This window comes from Rhinoraja longicauda, unplaced genomic scaffold (genome assembly GCF_053455715.1).
Source record: "Rhinoraja longicauda isolate Sanriku21f unplaced genomic scaffold, sRhiLon1.1 Scf000556, whole genome shotgun sequence".
Taxonomy (NCBI): Eukaryota; Metazoa; Chordata; class Chondrichthyes; order Rajiformes; family Arhynchobatidae; genus Rhinoraja; species Rhinoraja longicauda.
In genome coordinates this window covers 28,778-56,465 of record NW_027601772.1, presented here as the reverse complement: position 1 = coordinate 56,465, position 27,688 = coordinate 28,778, and the positions used below count along the sequence as shown (strand labels likewise).

The 27,688-nt window shown below is 42.9% G+C and overlaps 1 protein-coding gene across 1 annotated transcript in view; it reads right to left on the bottom strand.

Annotated features, from left to right (window-relative positions):
• The window catches only part of LOC144591082 (sodium channel protein type 4 subunit alpha-like), a gene marked incomplete at its 5' end in the record, with an annotated part of 44,930 nt that extends 18,038 nt beyond the window's left edge, over positions 1 to 26,892 (bottom strand). The window contains 7 exons of the mRNA XM_078395403.1: positions 803 to 856; positions 6,471 to 6,755; positions 8,969 to 9,091; positions 13,418 to 13,591; positions 18,779 to 18,933; positions 21,153 to 21,273; positions 26,438 to 26,892. Of these exons, the coding sequence (XP_078251529.1) occupies positions 803 to 856; positions 6,471 to 6,755; positions 8,969 to 9,091; positions 13,418 to 13,591; positions 18,779 to 18,933; positions 21,153 to 21,273; positions 26,438 to 26,892 (1,367 nt within the window). The remainder of the gene's footprint in view (positions 1 to 802; positions 857 to 6,470; positions 6,756 to 8,968; positions 9,092 to 13,417; positions 13,592 to 18,778; positions 18,934 to 21,152; positions 21,274 to 26,437) is intronic.
• Positions 26,893 to 27,688: the final 796 nt, after the last annotated feature.

Genomic DNA, 27,688 nt, shown 5'->3' with positions numbered 1-27,688 from the left:
CTACGGCACCTGACTGGGCTGTTAGAAATACTAGGCAACAATTGTCACGTCATTCATATTTGAATGATGTGAACCAGAGCAATAAAACATTTGTGGAGCTTTAGAATTGGACTTGATGTAAACTCTGCATCTTGGAAAAACCACAGATCTCTCTGATCGCCAGACATCCTACTAATTCTTTGTTGTTTCAGATAGTCACTGCCAAATGGTTCAATTTTGATCCTGTGTGGAAAACACAGTGTAAAAGCTACTAGATGGGCAAATAAAATATTCCTTCAACTTTGGGATAATAGGATAATTTTGGGATAGTGTGAATGTGATCAACAGACAGCGTGGACTCAGTAGACCAAAGAGCCTGTTCCCATGCTGTATCTTTCAATCCATTCAATCATTCTATACTTTGCCAGAATCATGTACAGATTTTAATGACATTTGGATTTCTGAATAAGGAATTATTCATTGTAATTACCCCCAGAGAAATACTTTGAGACTTCAATAAAAAGATTTACCTTGGTGAGGTGATTAATATTTGCAGCCGTAGGATTTAAAGATAATATATTGCTTTTGGGAAACCCAGCTCTCATCGGAAGTCAATTAAAGATATTGAGTCCATTAACAATACAGAGGCATGTGGAGAGAGTAATAGTGAAGTGGGAACAGCCACCATGCCTCCACTCAAAGCTTTTAACGAGTGAAGTTGAAGCCATTTGGACCATCTCAGTGCAGTCAAGCTCCTAACTTGTTTAGGTTAATGAATATTTTAAATGAATGGTTTGAACGTCGATCAACTATATGTACTCACTTCTCGAGAGTCAATAGCAGCATACATTATGTCCATCCAGCCTTTAAAGGTTGCCTTACGGGAACAAAATGAAGAAAACAATGCACAAGATTAATCAGAAGGCATTTTCTTTCACAAAATCAATCAATGTTAATGCTAATTCTAAAGAGTTACTTTGAAGCGTAATTGATCTCCATATTGCATTAGATTATCCTGCTTGCTTTGGCACAAATAATATATATATTTCAAAGTGTAAATTTATTTGTATTGTGGATGAAAATAAATCATAGAAATACTGTGCAAGGGAATTAGTACAACCAATAGAAATTTATAACAAGACGGAAGAGCACAGATAGAATGGATTGGCTGCTGTACTGTGGAATCTGGGACATATGGCTGGGGCCCTCGAGTTTGGAGTCTCGGCAGTCAGAGCCTCGAGGTGGAACTCGGTAGATAGAGGTGGATGCAGAGCTGGATTGGTAGCCACCGAACTAGATTGCTAGTCAGCAGGATAGATAGCTGGACCGCTTGGTATCTAGAGAGGCAGTACTCGGTGGCGTTGCACTCTCTCTTTCGCTCGAGAGAGTGAACTTGATAGATCTTGCTAGCTAGATAGATAGATAGCTTTAGGTAGATTGCCTGATAGGTAGATAGCTAGCAGCAGCTAGCTGGATGGTGGATAGCTAGGTAGGCAGCTCTCTATGGGTGAGTGCTCTCTCTTTCCCTCGACAGAGTAAGCTAGAGAGATCTTGCTCGCTCTTCAGCTGGATAGCCATAGACAGATAGCTAGAAAGCTAGCTAGAGAACTAGTGCTAGATAAATAGCTGGCTACCTCGATAACAAGATAGCTAGTTAGTTAGTTACCTAGCTTGCTGGATAGCGAGATAGCTGGGCTGGATAAATAGATAGGCAGATAGCCCGCGAGGCAGATAGCTGAATAGGTAGACAAATAGCTAGATTGATAGCTACAGAACTAGATTGCAAGATAGACACAAAATGCTGGAGTAACTCAGCGGGTCAGGCAGTATCTCTGGAGAAAAGGAATGGATGACTTTCCGAGTCGAGACCCTTCTTCAGACTGAAGTCAGGGGAGGGGGCGGGACCACCCTGAAGTCTGAAGAAGGGTCTCGACCCAAAACGTCACCCATTCCTTCTCTCCAGAGATGCTGCCTGACCTGCTGAGTTACTCCAGCATTTTGTGTCTACCTTCGATTTTAACCAGCATCTGCATTTTTTTTCCTACATAAATTGCAAGATACTTGGACAGGTGGATCTCGAGAGAGAGAGAGAGAGAGAGAGGGTGCTGGATAGGAGGGGACGAAGAAGGGAGTACTTTCTGTCACTTTGTGAGTACTTTCTTTAATTATGTCGGCACCTTTGTGGTGACTCTGTTGTGCAGTTTGCATGCACAAACAAAGACTTTCACTGCACCGAGGCACATGTGACAATAACGTATCATCAACATCATCATCAGATCTTCGTTTGAAACCATCTAGTGTTGATGATGTTTCCTTGTTCCTTTGCATTGTTCCTGTAAAAATACTTTCTTCCTTCCTTCCCGTGTGTGGCCAGACCACTGGTGTACCAATATTAGGAGGCATCAGTGTGATTTTGCAATTGATTACAATTGGTTACTAACTGTTGGCTCCATCTGAATTAGTTCATGTATTTTGAGCCTTATTGAATATCTTTGTCTTCATCATTTTCATCAAAGAATGATGAAAAGCTGCTATCAAGTGGTCTTTTTAATTCCTTTTTGCCCTTTTATAATATTGTTCATTGTCGATACATGAACTGTTTTGATGCAGCGCTGAACAGTTCTATTTCACAACTCTTTATTGGATGATTAGGAGGAAGCAATTTCTATGAGGCCATTAACTTGCTTTCTGTCTTTTGCTGCAAATTATTTCCAGTCATTTCTACTCCTACGTCTGCATTATTCTGTGAATACTGGAAGCAATGCTTCCTGTACAGAAACATATTTGAACCAACATTTCTTAAATAATTAAAGGATATATATGCTGTTTAAAATATATAAAACATTTTAAAAATGAATGCACTTCATAAAAGTGTTGTAATCCTTTTAACACATTTAAGATATCCCAGGCTTGCATTGTTGCAATTTAACTATCAAGATGACATATATTGATTTCATTACTTTTATCGCTAACCTCTCTCCTGCCCTCAAATTGCCCTGGACTATCCAACACATGATGCACAGAGACTCTTGCTCAGAGAAGGGGAGTCAAGGATCAGAGGATATAGGGGGAAAATATTTAATGGGAATCTGAGGGAAATAGGAAACAGTTAGGAAGCAGTTAGACAGGTACATGAATAGGACAGATTTGGAGGGATATGGGTCAAACACGGGCAGGTGGGCCTAGTGTAGCGGGGACATGTTGGCCGGTGTGGGCAAGTTGGGCCGCTGTATGATTCTATGTCTCTATGATTTCTCTCTCCTTGCTCAATCCTTCTGTCATTGGTTAGACTATCAACTGATGTCTACTACAAACCCATAAACTTCCACAATCAGTTATCTGGACTGCACCTCCTCCTACCCTGTCACTATCCCTTATTCTCAATTTCTCCATCTGCATCGCATCTGCTCCAAAGATGGTGTAAGGGTTAAAACTGTGGAAACCATTTTGTGCTAACTATGGCAGACATTTTAAGCCGAGTGTGTTCCCATGGGAAGTTGGCCTTCACGGTACCAGACACCTGCAGATAAGAAGTTGTTTCTCATGGTTTATTGAGGACAGGACATTCCAATGTTCTGAACTAGATCCTACGGTGTCTCCTTATCGCACAACGGTGCCTCTCGAATCATCTTAGCTATGCAACTCCTCGTTACTCCTGTTTGACTCCCTAACACAATTAAATGAACTCTACTAAGGGAACTCTACCATGTTATTGTTAGGACTGGCTGATGTCATGTAACTGTGGAAAATTACTGAACTGTGGAAAATTACTGGATGTGCTTTGTGTGCTGCTTTGGACTGTATAAATATTGCTTTATACGGGGTATTCTTTGAGAGGGCAGAAGCAGGTGCCTGAGTGAACATCAGTACACTCAGGTCTCTGTGTCTTCTCCCACCTTGGTGTAAAAGTAAAATGTTTTAACTGAGTTTTGTGTTCTTTGAATTATTTCATAGATAAGTCTAGGCGACTATTACAATGGTTGTGAAAGATTGCAGCAGGATCTGGATCAATTGGCCAGGTGGGCGGAGGAATGGTTGATGGAAAAGTGTGAGGTGTTGTATATTGGGACGTCGAACAAGGACAGGACCTACACAGTAAATGGTAAGCCTCTGGGTAGTGTTGTAGAGCAGAGGGATCTAGGAGTGCAGGTGCATGGTTCCTTGAAGGTCGAGTCGCAGGTAGATAAGGTGGTCAAAAAGGTTTTTGGCACTTTGGCCTTCATCAGTCAGAGTATTGAGTATACAGGTTTGGAGGTCATGTTCCAGTTGTATAAGACGTTGGAGTGACCGCATTTAGAATATTGTGTTCAGTTCTGGGCACCAAGTTATAGGAAAGATATTGTCAAGCTTGAAAGGGTTCAGAAAAGATTTACGAAGATGTTGCCAGGACTAGAAGGTGTGAGCTATAGGGAGAGGTTGAGTAGGCTGGGTCTCTATTCCATGGAGCGCAGGAGGATAAGGGGTGATCTTATAGAGGTGTATAAAATCATGAGAGGAATAGATTGGGTAGATGCAGAGTCTCTTACCCAGAGTAGGGGAATCGAGGACCAGAGAACATAGGTTCAAGGTGAAGGGGAAAAGATTTAATTGGAATCTGAGGGGTAACATTTTCACACAGAGGGTGGTGGGTGTACGGAACAAGCTGCCAGAGGAGGTAGTTGAGGCTGAGACTATCCCAATAATTCAAGAAACAGTTGTACAGGTACATGGATAAGATAAGTTTGGAGGGTTATGGACCAAGTGCAGGCAAGTGGGACTAGTGTCGCTGGGACATTGTAGGCCTGTGTGGGCAAGTTGGGCCGAAGGGCCTGTTTCCACAATGTATCACTCTATGACTCTATGACTCTAGGATGAGGCTTTTCACTCCAGGACATTCAAGATGTCCTCATTCTTTAGTGAATATGGTTTCCCCCGGCTGTTATAGATGGATCCCTCACCTGCATCTCCTCAGTATTCCGTAGTTCTGCTCGCGCTCCTCCCCTCCTCCCTCCAGACGGAACAAGGATAGAATTTCCCTGGTCCTCACCTTTCACCCCACCAGCTTCCGCATCCAACACATCATTCTCCAACATTTCAGTCACCTCTAACATAATCCCACACCCAGTCACATCGTCCCATTCCCACCTCTCTCCACCTTCTGCAGAGACCGCCCCCTCTGCAACTACTTGGTTCATTCTCCATTCCAACCTAAAACTCCCAATCCCCAGGTACTTTCCCCTGCTACCGCAGACGATGTAACACCTGCCCCTGTACCTCCTCCCTCGTCTCAATCCAGGAGATACTTAACCAAGGCCTTCCAGCGCTTACACTGGCAGAGTTGGCATTGATATACTTAATGCACAATCTCAATGACAATTGTATGCATGGGATTACTCGCCTAATTCACCAGAAATGCTCAAAGATACTTTACTGCATTAAATTATATTGGATTCTGCTCAACATTAATGGCGTTACTAGCAATTCACATAATAGAATTATACACTGTCGGATTCCCCAATAAATGAATGAAGTTTTAAGATAGAGTTCTACCGATGGTGAATTGAATTCTATTGATTGAATTGGATTCCCATGATATTGAGAATATGGGGAGAAGGCAGAAACGGGGTACTGATTGTGGATGATCAGCCATGATCACAGTGAATGGCGGTGCTGGCTCGAAGGGGTGAATGGCCTATTCCTGCACCGATTGTCTATTGTCTATTGTCTATTATATTGTACTTGTTTGCACGGGGTTTTAAGACGTGGCAATATTACGAATGACAGCCAATGGTTCAAGATAGTAAAGATTGGCAGGATTTGGGGATTTTTGTCAACAAAGGATTTGCTGAACTAAATCCAGCCCTCACTCTGTTTTCCCCATCAAATATGCCCCATAGGCAATGATAATAAGGAATGTGGCATTATTTCTGTACCCTTGTCATTAAAGACCTTGAGGCCTATTTAATTCCCTATTGACTACCACCTGTAGCAGAAAGTAAGTGGGCAGCACGGTGGCGCAGCGGTACAGCTACTGCGTTACAGTGCCAGACACCCAGGTTTGATCCAGACTATGGTTGTTGTCTGTACAGAGTTTGTACGTTTTCCCCGCCCCTTCATGAGTTTGCCCCGGGTTCTCCGGTTTCCTCTCACACTCCAAAGACGTACAGGCTGGTAGGGTAATTGGCTTGGTAAGAATGTAAAATTATCGTTAGTGTGTGTGGGGTAGTGTTAATGCACGGGGATCGCTGGTTGGCGTGAATTTGTTGAGCCGAAGGGTCTTTCTGTGCTGTACCTCTAAACAGAATCCATCTAAGCTTACTCTTTTTCCCCATAAAATATGCTTCACAAGCAATGATAACAAGGAACGTGGCATTATTTCTGTGCTCCTTTCATTAAAGACATTGAGGCCTATTTAATTCCCCTTTGACCACAACCCGTAGCTGAAAGTAATCACCACTACAAATATTAAAATAAGTGAATTATCTAATACAGCAATGTGTTGTTTCACTTACCACTTGCAGCAAGGACAGGTACCCCTGGCCAACATTGTCAAAGTTGACCTTCAAATTGACCCATCGGACTTCATCGGGATAAATTGAAATTAAATGTTCACAATCCGTTATGTTATTTATTAAATCAATAGGGAACAATTTAGAGTCTGTGGTGTTTATACACTTGAAATACTTTCCGGCAAACAAATTCACTCCCATGATACTGAAAATCAGCCAGAAGATAAGGCAAACCAGCAGCACGTTCATAATGGATGGGATTGCACCGACCAATGCATTGACAACCACCTATCAAAACCAATGGAAAGAGTTAAGTGCCACAGTTTACTAATTATAATTGTTCAAGTTGTGCATCTATGACAAGACTTACCTGCTATTTTATTATTGTATGGTATAGGACAATGATTACATCAGAGAAACTGGCCACATTGTTCTAATACAGACACACAAGGCTGGAGTAACTCAGCGGGTCAGGCAGCATCTCTGGAGAAAAGGAATGGGTGGTTTTGGGTTGAGCCATCCCTAGATATCGTACTAGTTTTACTGGTTACTTTCTCTGTCTGTATAACTCATTGTCACCTATCCCACAGCCAACAATGGCTGATTGTGTGGCTCTTCCAATCATTTGTCCTAAGTACCGTCTACATCTCTTGTTCCCCTTTTAGTCTGAGGAAGGGTCTTAGTCTTAGTCTGAAGAAGGGTCACGACTAGAAACATCACTTATTCTTTTTCTCCAGAGATGCTGCCTGACCCTTGAGTTACTCCAGCCTTTTGTGTCTGTTTTTGGTTTAAACCAGCATCTGCAGTTCCTTCCTACACATTATTCTAATGTTCCATTCTGAACTAATTTCATCCAGTCAACATTTCCTTTCTTCTGGATTCACTTACCTCTTTTTGTCTTACTACATCTACTCAGTCCACCTCCACTAAATTTGTGACTGTTAGTCACACATTCTAACCAAGCGTCAATTGCACAAGTCCCTCCTGGATTTCTTATTGCATTCATCAGTGGCTTATCATATCTGTTTTTAGTGTCCTCACAAATAAAAGTGTTTTCTCTGCATCTGTCCTATCAAAACTAGATTGAATATTAAAGAGCTCAATCAGTTCCATCTTGCTTTCCTTGTTCAGGCAAAAATCAGCCTTAACCTTGTTTAGCAGTCATAATCACTTGGTCTGGAACATTTATCATTCTTTTATGGCCGCTACTTCAGAACCCCTTCTCCAATATGGTCCTGAGCCACATATATAAGTCTAAGCTTGAGAGCGAATGTCTCCAGTCCCAACCCAAAACTTCACGTCTCCATGTCCTCCAGAGACGATGCCTGACTCGCTGAGTTACTCCAGTACTTTGTGTTTTTTGATCAAGATTCCACCATCTGCAGTTCTTCATGCCTAGAGCAAATTTCTTTATAAATTCACCATGATTTCTTTGTTTTTGAATTCTACTCCACTGGGAATAATCCTTGCGACTTTGACATGTTTTCTTTAACCACAATTTAACCACAACCACAGCAGCGGTAGAGTTGCTGCCTTACAGTGCTTGCAGCGCCGGAGAACCGGGTTCGATCTTGACTACGGGTGCTGACTGTACGGAGTTTGTACATTCTCCCCGTGACCTGCGTGGGTTTTCTCCAAGGTCTTCGGTTTCCTCCCACACTCTGAAGACGTGCAGGTATGTAGGATAATTGACTTGGTGTAAATGTAAATTGTCCCCAGTGTGTTGGATCGTGTTAGTGTGCGGGGATCGCTGGTTGGCGTGGACTCGGTGGGCCGAAGGGCCTGTTTCAACGCTGTATCTCTAAACTAAACAATTTAAGAAAGAGCACAAATTTGCCTATTTATTTCATAATCTTAACGAGAGACTTTGAGGAAAAATGTTAACTTTCCACTAAATGGTTTCAGTTGGGTATTTATTATAAATAAACACTCCACTTTTACTTCCATTAATGAATGTAAATGGCAATGGGGAAGTTTTTATGATGAGTCGTCAGTTTATATCAATACTTATTCATCGAGGCAGCATGTGGAAAATCAAATACGGTGTCTTCTCACAAACCTCAGGAACCTTTGCACATTGAGATCTTAATCACTGATACCTTTGTCGGACATCAAATGCCATTGAGGGAGAATGGTCGTACCTGATTCACTGAGGGTTCATAGTTCTCTAGCAAGCTGCCCTCATCTCTGAGAATCAAGACTGTCAGTCACCACTCTGGAACAGGGCTTTGCATATATATCTCTGTAAGGACGGGTGTCAGTGATGAGATTCATCGTTGTCTCCAGTGCACTAATTCAACCTCTAGCCATTGAACGGCACACAGAGATAGGATAACACTTGATATGGACTTCTAAGAATTAAGTACCTTAAAAAGGTTTATCACAGTTTGATTTAGAAAGATCCACTGTTTCTTTCTAAATAATGTGAAGCAAAAACAGAGAAGAATTTGCAGATATTCTGATTGAGAAATGTTGCTTGAATAAAACTGTGATTGACTTACCCGCATTCCCTCAAAGCGAGACAAAGCTCTGAGTGGTCTCAGGGCTCTCAGAGTCCGGAGAGACTTGATGGCTCCTAATTGATCATAACCAAGGATGTTTGCAGCCAGGCTGATCAACGACACCTTAAATGTATTAAGAACAGACGCTGTCATCAATCCTTAAGGCTTGAACAAATAATTTGTAAAGTAAGAAGGCATTTGGACATCAAATGAACAGAATTTCAGGAATTTAGGACGTTATATTGGCAGACATTTTATTAATTATAACCATCTATCTCATTGGGACCCTGGGACTATCTTTGATCAGACTTTACTGGCTTTATCTTGCACTAAATGTCATTCCCTTTATCATCTATCTGTGCACTGTAAATGGCTTGATTGTAATCATGCAGTTTTTCTGCTGACTGGTTAGCACACAACAAAAACTTTTCACTGTATCTTGGTTCATGTGACAATAAACTAAACTGATATCACTGTCTAAAATATAATCCCTTGAACTGAGAAAGTTGATTTAGGAACATTCTAGAATAACTGCTATCAGGACGAGGCAGATGAAGCGTGACTGACATCAGTCATTGTCTGTGAATCCTTTGGGATATTCCAACCAGTGCTATTCAAATTTATTTTATTTGAAAATGATGTCAATCACCTTCAAATTCAGCAAGCAGTTATAATATTTTTACATTGACATAGGCCTTATCAATTTTCATGGTCATAAGTTCAAGGAGCAGAATTGTCATTCGGTCCATCAAGTCCACTCCGCCATTCAATTATGGCTGATCTATTTATCCCTCTTAAACTCATTCTCCTGCCTTCTCCCCACAACATAGAAACAGAAAATAGGTGCAGGAGGAGGCCATTTGGCCCTTCGAGCCAGCACCGCCATTCATTGTGATCATGGCTGATCATTAACAATCAGTAACCCGTGCCTGCCTTCTCCCCATATCCCTTGATTCCACTAGCCCCTAGAGCTCTATCTAACTCTCTTTTAAATTCATCCAGTGAATTGACTTCCACTGCCTTCTGTTGCAGAGAATTCCACAAATTCACAACTCTCTGGGTGAAAAAGTTTCTTCTCACCTCAGTTTTAAATGGCCTCCCCTATATTCTTAGACTGTGGCCCCTGGTTCTGGACTCCCCCAACATTGGGAACATTTTTCCTGCATCTTGCTTGTCCAGTCCTTTACAATTTTATACGTCTCTATAAGATCCCATCTCATCTTTCTAAACTCCAGTGATACAAGCCCAGTCTTTCCAATCTTTCCTCATATGACAGTCCCTCCATCCCAGGGATTAACCTCATGAACCTACGCTGCACTGCCTCAATAGCAAGGACGTCCTTCCTCAAATTAGGAGACCAAAACTGCACACAATACTCCAGATGTGGAGTATATGTGGAACATCGACTTCTCCAACTTCAGATAGTTCCTCTGTCCCTCTCGTCCCCTCCTCCTTCCCAGATCTCCCTCTATCTTCCTGTCTCCACCTATATCCTTCCTTTGTCCTGCCCCCCTGACATCAGTCTGAAGAAGGGTCTCGACCCGAAACGTCACCCATTCCTTCTCTCCCGAGATGCTGCCTGACCTGCTGAGTTACTCCAGCATTTTGTGAATAAAAACCTACGATTTGTACCAGCATCTGCAGTTATCTACTTATACACCAGATGTGGTCTCACCAGGGCCCTATACAAATGCAGGGAGTATCTCTGTGCTCCTGTACTCAAATCCTCTCGTTATGAAGGCCAACATGCCATTAGTTTTCTTCACTGCCTGCTGTACCTGCACGCTTACTTTCAGTGACTGGTGTACAAGGACACCAAGGTCTCGTTGCACTTCTCCTTTACCTAATCTGACACCATTGAGATAATAATCTGCCTCCTTGTTTCTGCCGCCAAAGTGGATAACCTCACATTTATCTACATTATACTGCTTCTGCCATGCATCTGCCCACTCACTCAACCTGTCCAAGTCACCCTGCAACCTCCTAACATCCTCTTCGCAGTTCACACTGCCACCTAGCTTTGTGTCATCTGCAAACTTTCTAGTGTTACTTCTAATTCCATCATCCAAATCATTAATATATATTGTAAATAGTTGCGTCCCCAGCACCGAGCCTTGCAGCACTCCGCTCTCCACTGCCTGCCATTCTGAAGAGGACCCGTTTATTCCTACTCTTTACTTCCTGTCTGCCAACCAATTCTCTATCCATGTCAACACCCTACCCCCAATACCATGTGCTCTAATTTTGCTCACCAACCTCTCGTGTGGGACCTTATCAAAGGCTTTCTGAAAGTCTAGATACACTACATCCACTGGCTCTCCTTCATCCATTTTACTTGTCAGATCCTCAAAAAATTCCAGATCAGTCAAACAGGATTTCCCCTTCATAAATCCATGCTGACTTGGACTTATCCTTTTGCTGCTATCCAAATGCACCGTTATTACTTCTTTAATAATTGACTCCAGCATCTTCCCCACCACCGATGTCAGGCTAACTGGTCTGTAATTCCCCGTTTTCTCTTTAGCTCCTTTCTTGAAAAGTGGGATAACATTAGCTATCCTCCAATCCACAGGAACCGATCCTGAATCTATTGAACACTGGAAAATGATCACCAATGCGTTCACGATTTCTAGAGCCACCTCCTTGAGTACCCTGGGATGCAGACCATCAGGCCCTGGGGATTTATCAGCCTTCAATCCCATCAGTCTACCTAATGCAAATTTCTTTCAGTTCCTCTGTCTCCCGAGATCCTCTGTTCTTGAGTACGTCTAGGAGATTGTTTGTGTCTTCCTTAGTGAAGACAGATCCAAAGTACCTGTTCAACTCTTCTGCCATTTCCTTGTTACCCATAATAATTACACCCGTTTCTGCCTTCAAGGGACCCACATTTGTCTTTACTAATCTTTTTCTCTTAACATACCTCAAGAAGCTTTTACTGTACTTCTTTATATTCTTGGCCAGCTCTGCTTCGTACCTCATCTTTTCAGCCCCTATTGCCCTTTTTGCTATATTCTGTTGTCCTTTGAATGTTGTCCAATCCTCTGGCTTCCCGCTACTCTTTGCTATCTTATACATCTTTTCTTTTAGTTTTATTCCATCTCTAACTTCCCTTGTCAGCCACTGTTGCCTCCTACTCCCCTTGGAATCTTTCTTCCTCCTTGGAATGAAATGATCCTGCATCTTCTCGATTATGCCCAGAAATTCCTGCCATTGCTGTTGCACCATCAATCCTGCTAGGATCCTTTTTCATTCGATCTTGGCCAGCTCCTCTCTCATGCCTTCATAGTCCCCTTTGTTCAACTGCAACACTGACATTCCCTGTTTAACCTTCTCCCTCTCAAATTGCAGATTAAAACTAATCATATTATGGCCACTACCTCCAAGCTCTGACACCTGTACTAATTAAGTATCTATCTATCTCTGTCCTAAAAATATCAATTGCCTTGGTCTCCACAGCCTTCTGTGGCAATGAATTCCACAGATTCACCACCCTCTGACCAAAGAAATTCCTCCTCATCTCCTTCCTAAAGGAACTCCCTTTAATTTAGAGGCTATGACCTCTGGTCCTAGACTCTCCCACAGGTGGAAACATCCTCTCCACATCCTCTCTATCCAAGCGTTTTTCTGTGATGGTTAAATAAAAATCATCAATGCAGCATGACGAATTTTGGGTCATATTTTTGTGAATGCCTATATTTAATTGAATCACAGGCAAAACCGATTCCATTTCATCCCTTTTAGGAGGCCTGGTTTACTAATGGTGTCCTCATTGCAAATTCTCTGCTGTTGTTAAATGTGTTTATGACCGGTGCCACTCGTAAACATCCGATACACCCCATAGTATGATCCGAATGCCCAGAGATTCATCCTTGTTTGGTTGTGCTACAAAAGACCTTTAACGAGCGTCAGTGTATTGTAGACCACTTCCGAAATTCGATTCCATTGACTTTAATGGAACCAGATTTCGGAAGTGGCGTACAATGCATTGCTGCTTTAAATAGTGTGTTTCGTGACACCGACTGGGGATATGATTCAGATTCTTGTGTGCATACCCAGCTTCTTGGCAGGAACCCAAATTGTTGACCCTTGCTTGGCTGGCTGTTTGTCAATTTTCATGATCGTCAAAGTTACTCCGATATTCATCACAAATCAATACGTAAAGGAGGCTCGTTCAGTCAAGGTTGTGCTTGGTTAATTGAACTGCTATCATATTATGATGTTTGTTGTCAATTAATGAGAGTGCTGGTGCAAGTTGTGTTCTTTGGCTGTATGGATCAGTAACTGCTAATCTAATCAATCCAAATTAAAATAATATGAAATCACTGTTAATTGTCACGGGTGAATCAGGACAAAACATTTTAAATCTAAACTCATCTGGGGTTTAATTATTTTTTTTGCCTTGTGAGTTTTTTTCTCATGGTTCCTTTTGTAATACTTTGTAATACTTACGTCAACAATCAAAAAGTCAAGCCAACACCATGCATTGGTGAAGTATGTTTTGAATCCATAAGCAGTCCATTTGAGTAACATTTCCACCACAAAGACGTATGTAAATATTTGGTCAGCATATTCAAGCAGTATCTTAATTATCTTCCTGTTTTCTATGTAGATGTCTTCAAAAGCCTGTAAGCAAATTTAGGATTTAGGCTTTGTGTCTAAAGACCCAAATTAAGACATTGTACAAATACACAATTAATTAGTTTAGTTTAGAGACACTGCGCGGAAACAGGCCCTTCGGCCCACCGAGTCCGCACCGACCAGCGATCCCCGCACATTAACACTATCCTACACATACTAGGGACAATTTTACATTTACCAAGCCAATTAACCTACAAACCTGTACGTCTTTGGAGTGTGGGAGGAAACCGACGATCTCGGAGAAAACCCACGCAGGACACGGGGAGAACGTACAAACTCCGTAGTCAGCACCCGTAGTCAGAATCGAACCCAGGTCTCCGCGCTGTAAGCACTGTAAGGCAACTGCACCGCCCTTGTTAACTTCTTAACAAAATACTAATGTGCTGTTTAAGCTGCAGGGAATGTTCATACCATCACCTTGTCTCCACCATGCTAATGTTGGCACTGCATTCCCTGAATGAGGGAATATCAGCACTCAGAGCTGTTGATTGACAAGGAATTTGATGGATTGTTCTGTGTCTTTCTACACAATGCAAATAAAAATTACAGGTCAACTATTGCAGTTGTGAAACTTGACCAGACACCAAGTGGGACCTCAGGGACTGCAAGAGATGGCAAATGCTGCAATCTGGAGCAATAAATAGCATGCGGGAGGCACTCAGTGGGGGGGAAGAATGGATGATGTTTGATGCCTAAACCTCGCATATTCCCGATGCAGAGTTTCGACCCAAAACGTTGACCATTCTTTTCCACAGATGCTGCCCGACCTTTGAATTTCTCCAGCAGATAGAGACAAAATGTTGGAGTAACTCAGCAGGTCAGGCAGCATCTCTGGATCCAAAACGTCACCTATTTCCTTTTCTCCAGAGATGCTGCCTGACCTGCTGAGTTACTCCAGCATTTTGTGTCTATCTTCGGTTTAAACCAGCATCTGCAGTTCCTTCCTATATGAATGCCTCCAGCATATTGTTTGCTACCAGGTGGGACCTTTGTGGGCAAAGCTGAAGGTGGAGAAGCAAAGAACTGCAGATGCTGGTTTACATAAAAATGGCACAAAGTGCTGGAGTAACTCAGCGGGTCAGGCAGCATCTCTGGAGAACATGGATAGGTGACATTGCTGGTCGAGACCTTCAAATTGATTGTGGTGGGGGGGCAGAGAAAGCTGGAAGGAACTAAAGATGATGTGTACCAAAGCACACACTGCTTCATCCTTCTGGGGACAGAGCTTGCTGCTCTGGCAAATGCACGGAGAGACAGAGCAAGGAAAAGGCCATGGGCCTGCAATCCTAGAGAGTCAGGGGGCGGAGGTTAGTGGAGTGGCCATTACTAAAGAGAAGGTACAAGGAAAACTGAAAGGTTTGTGAGTGGATAAGTCACCTGGACCGGATCGGATGTACTGCACCCCAGAGTTTTGAAGGTGATGGCCTCAGAGATTGTGGAGGCATTAGTTGTGATATTTCAAGAATCAATATCACTTGTAAGAATCAATTAAAAAGGATGAAGTTACGCAGTACTGAGAAGTTCACGATAAAATAGGCCGGTCAGCATGGTTTTGTGAAGTGAAGATCTTGCCTGACAAACCTGTTGGAGTTCTTTGAGGAAGTTTACAGGAGGACAGACAGAAGGGAGGCTGTAGATGTTGTTTACCTAGATTTTCAGAAGGCCTTCGATGAGGTGCCGCACTTCAGGCTGCGAGGGAAGACGAGAGCCCATGGTATTGAAGGGAAGATACTAGCATGGATAGTGGGTTGGTTGGATGGCAGAAGGCAAAGAGTTGTAATAAGAGGAGCTTTTTCAGGTTGGCTGCCAGTGACTAGTGGAGTTCCGCAAGGGTCGGTGCTGGGGCCGTTTCTCTTCACGGTGTGTATTAATGACTTGGATAAAGGGATTGAAGGCTTTGTGGACAAGTTTGCAGATGATGCTAAGATAGGTGGAGGGGTAGGCAGTGTAGAGGAAGCAAGGACACTGCAGAAGGACTTGGACAGGTTAGGAGAGTGGGCAGAGAAGTGGCAGATGGAATTCATTATAGCAAAGTGCAGAGTCATGCATTTTGGTAATAAGAATAAAGGTGTAGATTATTTTCTAAATGGAGAGAGAATTCAGAAATTAGAGATGCAAAGGGACTTGGGAGTGCTGGTGCAGGACTCCCAAAAAGTTAATTTGCAAGTCGAATCGGTAGTAAGGAAGGCAAATTAAATGCTAGCATTTATATGAAGAGGACTGGAGTACATAAGCAGGGATGTAATGCTGAGGCTCTATAAGGTGCTGGTCAGGCCGCATTTGGAGTACTGTGAGCACATTTTGGCCCGATATCTGAGGAGGGATGTGCTGGCTCTGGAGAGGGTCCAGGGGAGGTTTACAAGAATGATTCCAGGAATGAGTGGGTTAACATATGATGAGCGTTTGACAGCACTGGGCCTGTACTCACTGGATTTCAGAAGGTTGAGGGGGGACCTCATTAAAACTTACAGAGTAATGAAAGGCATAGAGAGAATGGATGTGGAAAGGATGTTTCCACTGGTGGGAGAGTCTCGGACAAGAGGTCGTAAACTCAGAATTAAATGGCACTCTTTTGGAAAGGAGGTGAAGAGGAACTTCTTTAATCAGAGGGTAGTTAATCTGTGGAACTCATTGCCACAGAGGGCTGTGGAGGCCAAATCAATGGATATTTTTAAGGTAGAGATAGACAAATTCTTGATTAGAATGGGTGTCAAGGTTTTTTGGGAGAAGGCAGGAAAATGGGATTAGATGGCAGAGATCAGCCACGATTGAATGGCGGAATATACTCAATGGGCCGAATGGCCTACTTCTACTACTATAACGTGAACTTATGAGTCGATGCCAACCACAACCACACATTTACAATAATGCTACCATGTTTGTTCACTCCATTTTCCTCACCAACTGCCTCCAGATTCAACCGCTCACTATATACTAGGGGCAATTTACATTGGCTATTCGACCTACCAATCTGCACGTCTTTGGGATGTGGCGATAAATAGGAGCATAGAAAGAAAGTGCAAACTCGACACAGAGAGCATGGGCGGTCAGGATTGAACCTGTCTCTCTATCACTGGGAAGCAGGAGCCCTCTTAACTGTGCCAGTGTGCCAACCATTTGTTCAATTTTTGTTAAACTTAGCTCCCAGTTTAAAAGTGGTTGATCCAAAGTGCTGGAGTTACTCAGCAGGGTCAGACAGAATATCTGGAGAAAAAGGATAGGTGATATTTTGGGTCAGGACCCTTCTTCAGACTGAAGAACCACAATCAGTCTGAAGAAGGGTCCCGATCCGAAACGCCATCCATCCATTTTCTCCAGAGATGCTGCCTGACACGCTGACTTACTTTGTGTCTATCTTCGGTATAAAGCAGCATCTGCAGTTCCATTTTGCACTGTTTAAAAGTGGTACTCTGTGGCTGTGATAGAATATTAGTTAAGATGGAGAATGAGATGCAGATCAATGGATTATTTTGTCCTGAATGGTCTGCATTTCCAGTCTGTTGTAGGATCTGAATAAGTCCATGAATCTTGGACTTGATCTTCTAGACTGTGGAAGGTCTTTGGAAAGTTGACTTGCTCATCACAGAATAACCGGCATTTGATTTGGTCTTGTCGCAGTTTGGTTTCTTGTCAATGGCTATTTCAGTAGTTTTAACATCAAATAACATTCAGTAGTTTTAACATTTTCTCCTGTGGAAATGGACATTTCCCCGTCCAACAGGAGCATTACATGAAGACGGGCGGTCACGGTGACGCAGCGGTAGAGTTACTGCATTACAGAGAATGCAGCGCCGGAGACCCGGGTTCGATCCCGACTACGGGTGCTGTCTGTACGGAGTTTGTACGTTCTCCCCGTGACCTGCGTGGGTTTACTCCGAGATCTTTGGTTTCCTCCCACACTCCAAAGACGTACAGGTTTGTAAGTTAATTAGCTTGGTAAATGTAAAAATTGTCCCTAGTGGGTGTAGGATGGCGTTAATGTGCGGGGATCGCTGGTCGGCACGGACCTGGTGGGCCGAAGGGCCTGTTTCCGCGCTGTATCTCTAAACCTTCAACACTTATTTCATGTCAGTTGCAGAAATCACATCATTCACACAGGCAAGTGCCCAACTAATCCTCTGGAGTGATGTGGGCAAGACCACTAAGATGTTTCACATGGAGAAAGCTCTATCTTTAATCATTGACTGCTGAAATAAACAGCACTCTGCACTTCAATGTCTCAGCTTGGAAGTATGAAGAATGTGGTTTGATTTCATGAATGTCAAAATGTAACAACTTCCCTAAACCTCAAAGAAAAATGTTTATCCTTCGTTTATTTTGTAGTTTATCCAATTTAAATCACAGATTAGCAAATCTGGCATGACATTGCCAATTTAAATCACAGATTAGCAAATCTGGCATGACATTGCCAATTTGCAAGAAATTGCACAAAAGAACTAAGATATAGAATGTGAGGTGTGATGGCTCTTTTGCAGAGAAGATTTAGGAGGATGTTGCCAGGACTTGAGGGCCTGAGCTATAGGAAGAGGTTGAGCAGGCTAGGACTTTATTCCTTGGAGTGTGGGAGGACGAGGGGCAATTTTTTCGAGGTGTACAAAATCATAGAAACATAGAAACATAGAAACATAGAAAATAGGTGCAGGAGGAGGCCATTCGGCCCTTCGAGCCAGCACTGCCATTCATTGTGATCATGGCTGATTATCCACAATCAGCAATCATGAGGGGAATAGATAGGGTAAATGCACAGGGTCTTTTTCAGAGTTGGGGAATCAAGAACCAGAAGACATGGGTTTAAGGTGAGGTGGAGGAAAGATTTAATAGGAATCTGAGGGGTAAGCACACAGGGAGGTGGATGTATGGAACGAGCTGCTGGGGGAGGGAGTTGAGGCAGGTACCTTTACAACATTTAAGAAAAATTTGGACAGGTACATGGATAGGACAGGTTTAGAGGGATATGTGTCAAATGTGGGTGAGTGGGACTAATGTAGATGGGGCAATATTGGTTGGCATGGGCAAGTTGGGCTGAAGGGCCTGTTTCCATGTTGTATAACTCTATGACTATGATATTATATGTCATCGTGTGAAGCAATTAGGAGCAAACTAACAGCTTTTACTTTCTGTCTGTAGCTTTAAATTCAACCTAAATTTCAGCTTAAAGGAGTTGCAGCTTACCAGAGCACCACTACTGAGCAAGATCATGAAGATGATGAATGATTCAAACCAGTTGTGCTCCACAATCCTGAAGCAGGTTTTCCTCAAGGTCCACCACATCTTCCCCCGTTCACTCGTGACATCAATATCCAGGCAGGGGCATGTTCTCAAACAGCCTGCACAAGGACGAAATGGTGCAGGTTTTATCCCTACAGTTATCGGGCTATAACACACTACAACCTCCAATAAGCTCTGAACCATGGACTTGGGACATTGGTGTTGTCTTTTTACACTATTATTGTTTGTCTGTTTTTTATGTGTACGTTTGTGTGTGTGTATGTGTGTATATATAATAATAATAATAATAATAATATTCATTTATTGTCATTGCAACGAGTACAATGAAATTAAAAAATAGCCAATCCTGACGGTGCGTACAAACATATATGCAATAAATGCAAAAACAAATAAATACATAAATACAATTATATTAAGTACAAAACATTATGACCACTGATAGGCGAAATGAATAACATTGATTCTCTTGTTACATTGACACCTGTCAAGGGGTGGGATATATATTAGGCAGCAAGTGAACAGTCAGTTCTTGAAGTTGATGCGTTGGATGTAGGAGAAATGGGCAGGAGTAAAGACCTGAGCGACTTTGACAAGGGACAAATTGTTATGGCCAGACGACTGGGTCAGAGCATCTCTGAAACGGCAAGGCTTGTGGGATACTCCCGGTCAGCAGTGATGAGTACCGACCGACAGTGGTCCGAGGAGGGACAAACCACAAACCGGTGAAAGGTGTTGGGCGCCCAAGGCTCATCGATGTGCGAGGGCAACGAAGGCTATCTCGTCTGGTCCGAACCAACTGTGGGTAGAAGACAAGCCAATGGAGGGAGTGTGATGCTCTGGGCAATGTTCTGCTGGGAAACCCTGGGTCCGGCCATTCATGTGGACTTCAATTTGATACGTGTCACCTGCCTAAACATCATTGCAGACCAGGTGCACCCCTTCATGGCAATGGTATTCCCTAATGGCAGTGTCCTCTTTCAGCAGGATAATGCGCCCTGCCACACTGCACACATTGTTCGGGGATGGTTTGAGGAACATGATGAAGTGTTCACGGTGTTGCCCTGGCCTCCAAATTCTCCAGATCTAAATCTGATTGATCATCTGTGGGATGTGCTTGATTGACAAGTCCGATCCACGGCGGCTCCACCTCGCAACTTACAGGACTTGAAGGATCTGCTGCTAATGTTTTGGTGCCAGATACCACAGGACACCTTCAAGGGTCTTGTAGAGTCCATGCCTCGGCGGGTCGGCGCTGTTTTGGCGGCACACGGAGGACCAACAGCACATTAGGCAGGTGGTCATAATGTTTTGGCTAATTGGTGTATGTATACGTGTGTGCGTGTATGCATATGTGTGTATATATACACATACATATATATACACACATTTGCATACATACATACACACACACATATATATATATAGCATAAGAAAATAACTACAGATGCTGGTACAAATCGAAGGTATTTATTTATTCACAAAATGCTGGAGTAACTCAGCGGGTCAGGCAGCATCTCGGGAGAGAAGGAATGGGTGACCTTTCGGGTCGAGACCCTTCTTCAGACACATGTATATATATATATATATGTGTGTGTGTGTGTGTGTGTGTGTGTGTGTGTGTGTGTGTGTGTGTGTGTGTGTGTGTGTGTGTGTGTGTGTGTGTATATTTATATATATATATATATATATATATATATATACACACACACATACACGCACACATACGTACACATAAAATACACATAAACACCAATTAGCTGAGAAAGGCATCAGTTCAATTTCATCTCTGATACATAACATGGAAACTGCATGATATGCATAAATTCAGTTCCCCAATCTGCAGACGCGACATTGAAATACAATGACCATTCACAAGAAGATAGACACTAAGTGCTGGAGTAACTCCGTGAGACTGGCAGCATCTCTGGAGAGAAGGAATGGGTGAAGTTTCGAGTCAAAACCCTTCTTCAGACTGAGCTGACTTTGCTCAGCTTGAAGAAGGGTCTCAACCCAAAACATTCCTTCTCTCCAGAGATGCTGTCTGTCCCGCTGAGTTACTCCAGCATTTTGTTTCAATCTTCGGTTTAAAGCAGCACCTGCAGTTTCTTCCTGACCATTCACAAGCGTAGCAAATGAATAGCTGTTTGATTCTTGTGGATCAATATAAGGGCAGACCGTGAATTGGAGCCCATTGTGTTAAAAATGGAGAGTGTGAAATCAGGATTGCAAATAAGGCAAAGCTACTTGGAATTCCAGTGCCATTGGTTATGGGTCTCCCCTTTCTTGCTTCTCTCCGTTTTATTTTCTGGTACTTTACCTTCTGTTAAACACACCACCGGTTCATCGGTTTCAGGGGCCTCTTCTTTAACTTCCTCCTCCACATCTTCAACTTTCAGATCAACAGTACTGCACTGGGAAGAATCAATGTTCACTTTTATCTGTTCGGGAACCAAAAAGCAATACATCAGGTAATGGAAACATCAGGATGAGGAGCAATAGAACTCAGGTAGCACGAAGGTGGGTTATGATGACATGTTCAAGCAGAAAGATGCCCACTTCAGGGGCTCAACTAGCAGCTGAATTCCTGCATTTTTTGACAATTCTGCAAGGTTTCCAGCAATTGTAATTATTTCTCAGTGTGATTAAGCATGAATTGGTCTGCTTGTGTAAAGATTCTATTGCTCTAGGGCGGCACGGTGGCGCCAGCAGTAGTGTTGCTGTCTTACAGCGTCAGAGATCGGGTTCGATCCTGACTATGGGTGCTGTCAGTACAGAGTTTGTATGGTTTCCCCATGATGGCATGGGTTCTCCGCGGGTGCTCTGGTTTTCTCCCACACGCCAAAGATATACTGGTTTGTAGTACCAGTGTGTGTGGTTGGTGCAGACTCGGTGGGACCAAGGGCCTGTTTCTACACTGTATCTCGAAACGAAACGAAACTAAACTAAACTAAACTAAACTAAACTAAACTAAACTGAACTAAACTGAACTAAACTAAACTGTAGAATGATGAGAAGCACAGACAAGGTCGGCAGTCAGAACCTTTTTTTACTCAGAGAGTCGTGGGTTTGTGAAACATGCTACTAGGGATGGTGGTGGAGGGAGATATGAGAGTGGCATTTTAGAGGTTTCCAGATAGACGCATTGATATGCAGAGAATGGAGAGATATGGATCACAAGTAGGCAGAGGGGATTAATTTGGCATCATGTTTGGCAATGGTGGGCTGGTAGATCCATTCCTATCACGGTGTTCCGTGGCTGATTGGCGGGTTGCATTTGCCGCCTGTGGCCGGGGTTCTGGAATCCTGGCACGGCCGGAGTCGGCAGATCCGTTCCTTAGCCGACTCCTACTGCCGACTTTGCAGGCCAGTGTTTCAGTCCCCCCAAGGCTGTGATCTCTGTTGGTCCAGCAACACGGATAATACGGCAAAGCTCTGGAACCAAGGGTGCCGGAAAATCAGTGGTGGATCTGTATACAGTTGGCATTGTAGAAATGAATGTGGCTGCACGACTAGGCATGCCACCTCTACGTTAAATTATTAAAATGTGGTCTCATCACTCACATCAAGTGATCCCATTATAAAGAAAGGTTCAGAGTAGATAAAAGGAACTGCAGATGCTGGAATCCTGAGCATAAAACACAAAGTGCTGGAGTAACTCAATGGAATCAGGAGAATCTGGATAAGCGACGTTTCAGTTTGGGGCTATTTTATCTGATTGAAGTACGGTGAAGAAGGTTGAACAGTAAGAGATAGGTAGATACAGACGAGGGGGATTGATTGGAAGATGGGTAACAAAGGCCGGATATGAAAATGAGCCAAATGGATGTGAGATAAAGATCTGTGGGATTCATGTCCTCAAGACATTGCCACAAGGATCACAGCCAGCAAATTATATCTGAAATGCAATCAGTATTATTATTCAGGCAAACGCTATGATGTTTTCAAGAGAGAGTTAGATATAACTCTTAGGGCTAACGGAATCAAGGGATATGGGGGGAAAGCAGGAACGTCGTACTGATTTTGGATGATCAGCCATGATCATATTGAATGGCGGTGCTGGCTCGAAGGGCTGAATGGCCTACTCCTGTACCTATTTTCTATGTTTCTATGGTGTATAGTGTTGCATCTTGACAATACATCAGCACATTGCTCAGTGTCAAAGCCTATCTATATAATAGTAAATAGACAGTAAATGCTGGAGTAACTCAGCGGGACAGGCAGCATCTCTGGAGAGAAGGAATGGGTGACGTTTCGGGTTGAGACCCTTCTTCAGTCCATCAGAATAATGGTGTTTGTCTTTGGCTCTGTACCTGTGTTGATATGCAGGTGCGTGTGTATGTGTGTGGAATGCATTTTGCTCGCATGCATCTCGAGCAATTCCTCTTTTATTTACTGCTTCACGAAGGTAAAAAAAAAATTACAAATAAAAGAAAATAAATCATCTGAGAATATATGAAATATTTAATCTTAAAAAATACAGGTTTGATCAGCTCATCTTTCTTTTTAAATAAATCCAGATCCTGTTTAAAAAAAAAGAAAATTATTTTTGCAGTTGTCATATTGAAGCTTGACATATTATTTTTCTTACAGTAAGCGTAGGAGAGAATCAATTCCTGGTTTAAAGCCTCAACTATCTCAGTTTACACTAGTTGAGAGGATAGATTAGATGTCCAAACCTGATGCTGCACTAACATTGACGTCTGCAAGACTGGCCAAGAAGTTCTATTAGCTTGGAGGTAGACACAAAATGCTGGTCAGGCAGCATCTCTGGAGAGAGGGAATGGGTGACGTTTCGACCCTGCTGAGTTACTCTAGCATTTTGTATCTACCTTCGATTTAAACCAGCATCTGCAGTTCTTTCCTACACACTTTTATTAGCTTGGTCTTTGTCTGTTCTGAAGAGTTTGGATTCAATAGACAATAGACAATAGGTGCAGGAGTAGGCCATTCAGCCCTTCGAGCCAGCACTGCTATTCAATGTGATCATGGCAGATCATTCACAATCAGTACCCCGTTCCTGCCCTCTCCCCATACCCCCTGACTCTGCTATCATTAAGAGCTCTATCTAACTCTTTCTTGAAAGCATCCAGAGAATTGGCCTCCACTGCCTTCTGTGGCAGAGAATTACACAGATTTAAAACTCTTTGAGTGAAAAAGTTTTTCCTCATCTCCGTTCTAATTGGCCTACCCCTTATTCTTAAACTGTGGCCCCTGGTTCTGGACTCCCCCAACATTGGGAACATGTTTCCTGCCTCTAGCGTGTCCAATCCCTTAATAATCTTATATGTTTCAATAAGATCCCTTCTCATCCTTCTAAATTCCAGTGTATACAAGCCCAGTCGCTCCAGTCTTTCAACATTCGACAGTCCCACCATTCCAGGAATTAACCTAGTAAACCTACGCTGCACTCCCTCAATAGCAAGAATGTCCTTCCTCAAATATGAAGACTAAAACTGCACATAGTACTACAGGTGCGGTCTCACTAGGGTCCTGTACTACTGCAGAAGGACCTTTTTGCTTCTATACTCAACTCCTCTTGTCATGAAGGCCAACATTCCATTGGCTTTCTTCACTGCCTGCTGTACCTGCATGCTTACTTTCAGTGACTGATGAACAATGACACCCAGATCTCTTTGTACTTCCCCTTTTCCTAACTTTCCGAACTTCTATTATTTTTCCTTATTAAATGTCAGAGTGATTGATTGAATGAAAGATACAGCATGGAAATAGGCCTTTCGGCCCACCGTGTCCATGCTGGCCATCATTCACCAGTTCACACCAGTTCTATTCTATCCCATATTCTCCCATCCGCTACACACTAGGAACAATTTACAGCAGCCAATTGACCTCCAAACCCATACGTCTTTGTGAAATAAATCAAAAGTAAAACAAAGTGGCATCAAGCTAGTGATATACCACAAGACTGGAGATTTTTTCAGGAGCCTGCAGCAGAGGACGACAAAATATTATGATTATGGAAATAAAACTGACATTGATATCGAAATGAATAGCAAGAATTTCTGTGGGTGTAGAACCAGCAAGAGGGTAGTTAGTGTAACAGTTAGACTGCTCAAGAGTGCGACTGAGGAGGTGATAATGGTTAATTTAGACCAATATGTTGCATTGAGACCAGATGGCATCCATTCAAGGGAGTGTAATGGAGATATAGAGGAGCTATTGGTAAGTGGAACTGCGAGATTACCAGCAGATTGGAAAACACAAAAGTTCAAGAAGGAAGAGAGACTAGTATGCCAGTTAACATATGTCATGGGAAGGCGCTGGAGAGAGTCTGCAATCAAGCAAATTGCTACTATCTTAGAAACCTTTAGTATAATCTACACTTCACACTTCCTCAGAAAAGCAGCCAACGTAATCAAAGGCTTGTTCCACCTTTTCTATACCTTTACCTGCTCCCTTCAGAGACAGAAGGTACTGAAGCTTGAAAGTGCACACCACCAGACTCAGGAACTGCTTTTTCCCCTCTGTTATCAGGCTTCTGAATGGTCCTTCCATAAACTAGGGCACTGTCCGATTCACCTCTACCCCATCGTAGACATTGGACTTTGTTATAGAACTGGTGCGTTACAGTGCTCAGAACTAGATTCTGCACTCTGTATCTTCCCCATCACTCCACCTATTGGACTTGAGTTTGACATGATTGTATTTAGGTGCAGTATTATCTGATCTGTATACAAATGTTTTTTTGCTGTACACGTGAAAATAATATATGTAAAATTGTAAGTTCTCCCTTGTGTATGTAGGATAGTGCAAGTGTGCAGGGATCACTGGTCAGCCCGGACTCGGTGGGCCGAAGGGCTGTTTCCATGCTCTACTAAATTACTAAATTAAACTGAACTACTTTTCTCCAAACCACAGGTTTACTGCACTGGAATCAGCTGAATAACCCAAGATCTTCATGCTCTTTCTTGGGGCCTCAGGGATTGTGAAAACTAGTGATGGTAGTCAGTAGATTCTGGGTGGGAAACATCATACTACATTATAGAAAGTGGAACTTGAATGTTATAATGGACCAAGGGTCAAACTCAGTGAGAGGTCCTCTTCTAATCTACATACCATCCACCCATCCCATCCACCCATCCCATCCACCCATCCCATCCACCCATCCCATCCACCCATCCCATCCCATCCACCCATCCCATCCACCCATCCCATCCACCCATCCCATCCACCCATCCCATCCACCCATCCCATCCACCCATCCCATCCACCCATCCCATCCACCCATCCCATCCACCCATCCCATCCACCCATCCCATCCACCCATCCCATCCACCTATCCCATCCACCAATTAAAATTGTATGTGTAAGGGAGAAAACTATATACATTTTGAAGAATGGTCTCAACCCGAAACATCACCCATCCATGTTCTCTCAGGATGCTGTTTGACCTGCTGTGTTACTTCAGCAGTTCGTGTGGTTTTTTTTTGTAAACCAGCATCTGCGGTTTCTTGTTTCTATATGTATTTATTATTTTGCAGAGTGCAGAGTTTTCATTCAAAAGGTGGTTTGTGCTCAACATTATATCAATGGGTTTGTGAGTGCGTGTGGGAAACGTACACCCCCAACCACACTGCTTACCACGTTGGTATCCTCGGTCTCTGTATCGGAGCTTTGGTCATCGTATTCAGCATCAGATTCACCTTCAGCAATGGGGACTCGAACAGTCAGGTGTGCGTTGGCCAGGATGCCATCTTGGTGCACCCCTTTCCTCTTGGTCACCCCATCAAGCTTAGACCTCTCATCTTTTTTACTCTCTGGGTCCGTGTGGTTAAAATCAAGAAACCCGTCTTTAGATGGAGAAAAGTCCTCCAATTGTTTATCGTCCTGGACAGATTTTTTCCTTCGAAAGATGCCGAGAAAAAAATCTTTGACAAAGTCTTTGCCTCTGTTAATTCTGTTGATTGCAATTTGTAGGTTATTCATTTCATTGTCGTCATCAGATGCCGAGAGGTTATCTGCGCTGAAGGAGCTTAACAGCAAGGCCAGGAAGAGGTTAAGCACCTGCAGATGAACATTTAGCCATTCATTGTCACATTCTTATCATTAATATAATCAGCTCAAAGGAGTGGGGGAAATGAATGGGAGCTACATTGCATAGAGTACCCAAAGGATTTGAAACATAATGAGCATACAACTCTTTACAGCATTATTTTTCCAATTATCTTTCTAAAGCAAGCAACTTACCCAATTTCCTCTGACTGTAATGGGGTGGACAATGGGGTGGACAATGATAATGAATAACTTCTTGTTTCCAGAGGGAAATCTATTGATGCCTGTAACGAGCAAATGCAGCCATTGATCCCACCCTAAAATGTGACTGTTTGACCCAAAGACCAAGGCAATGCTTTCTGCTTTTGTTTAACCTGCTGTTGAATTTAATGGGCCAGGAGGCGTAGTACTGCTTTATGCTAATGTTTCATCAGTGAACAAATCTTAAACATCAGTCACCTTTTGAGTCATAGTCACAGAAACAGGCCCTTCAGCCCAAAGTCCATGCTGACCAAGAAGCCCATCTACTAGTCTCATTTGCCCGTGTTTGGCCCATATCCCTCTGAACCTTTCTCATCCACATATCCGTCCTGGTGGCTTTCAAATTTATAGTACCTGCCTCAACTACCTCCTCTGGCAGCTCGTTCGTTATACCCACTTTTGTAAAGTTCAGATTTATTCCTGTTGATGGGAGAAGATTCTTGAATTTATCCTTCAGCCTTGTGGTGTATATCCAACAGCCCACAAGGACAAGACCCAAAACTCATAACGAGTATATTTGGTTCAGCAAATAAACCAAGAGAAGTGTCATCATACCAATTTGACTGCTTGCCATTTCACTGA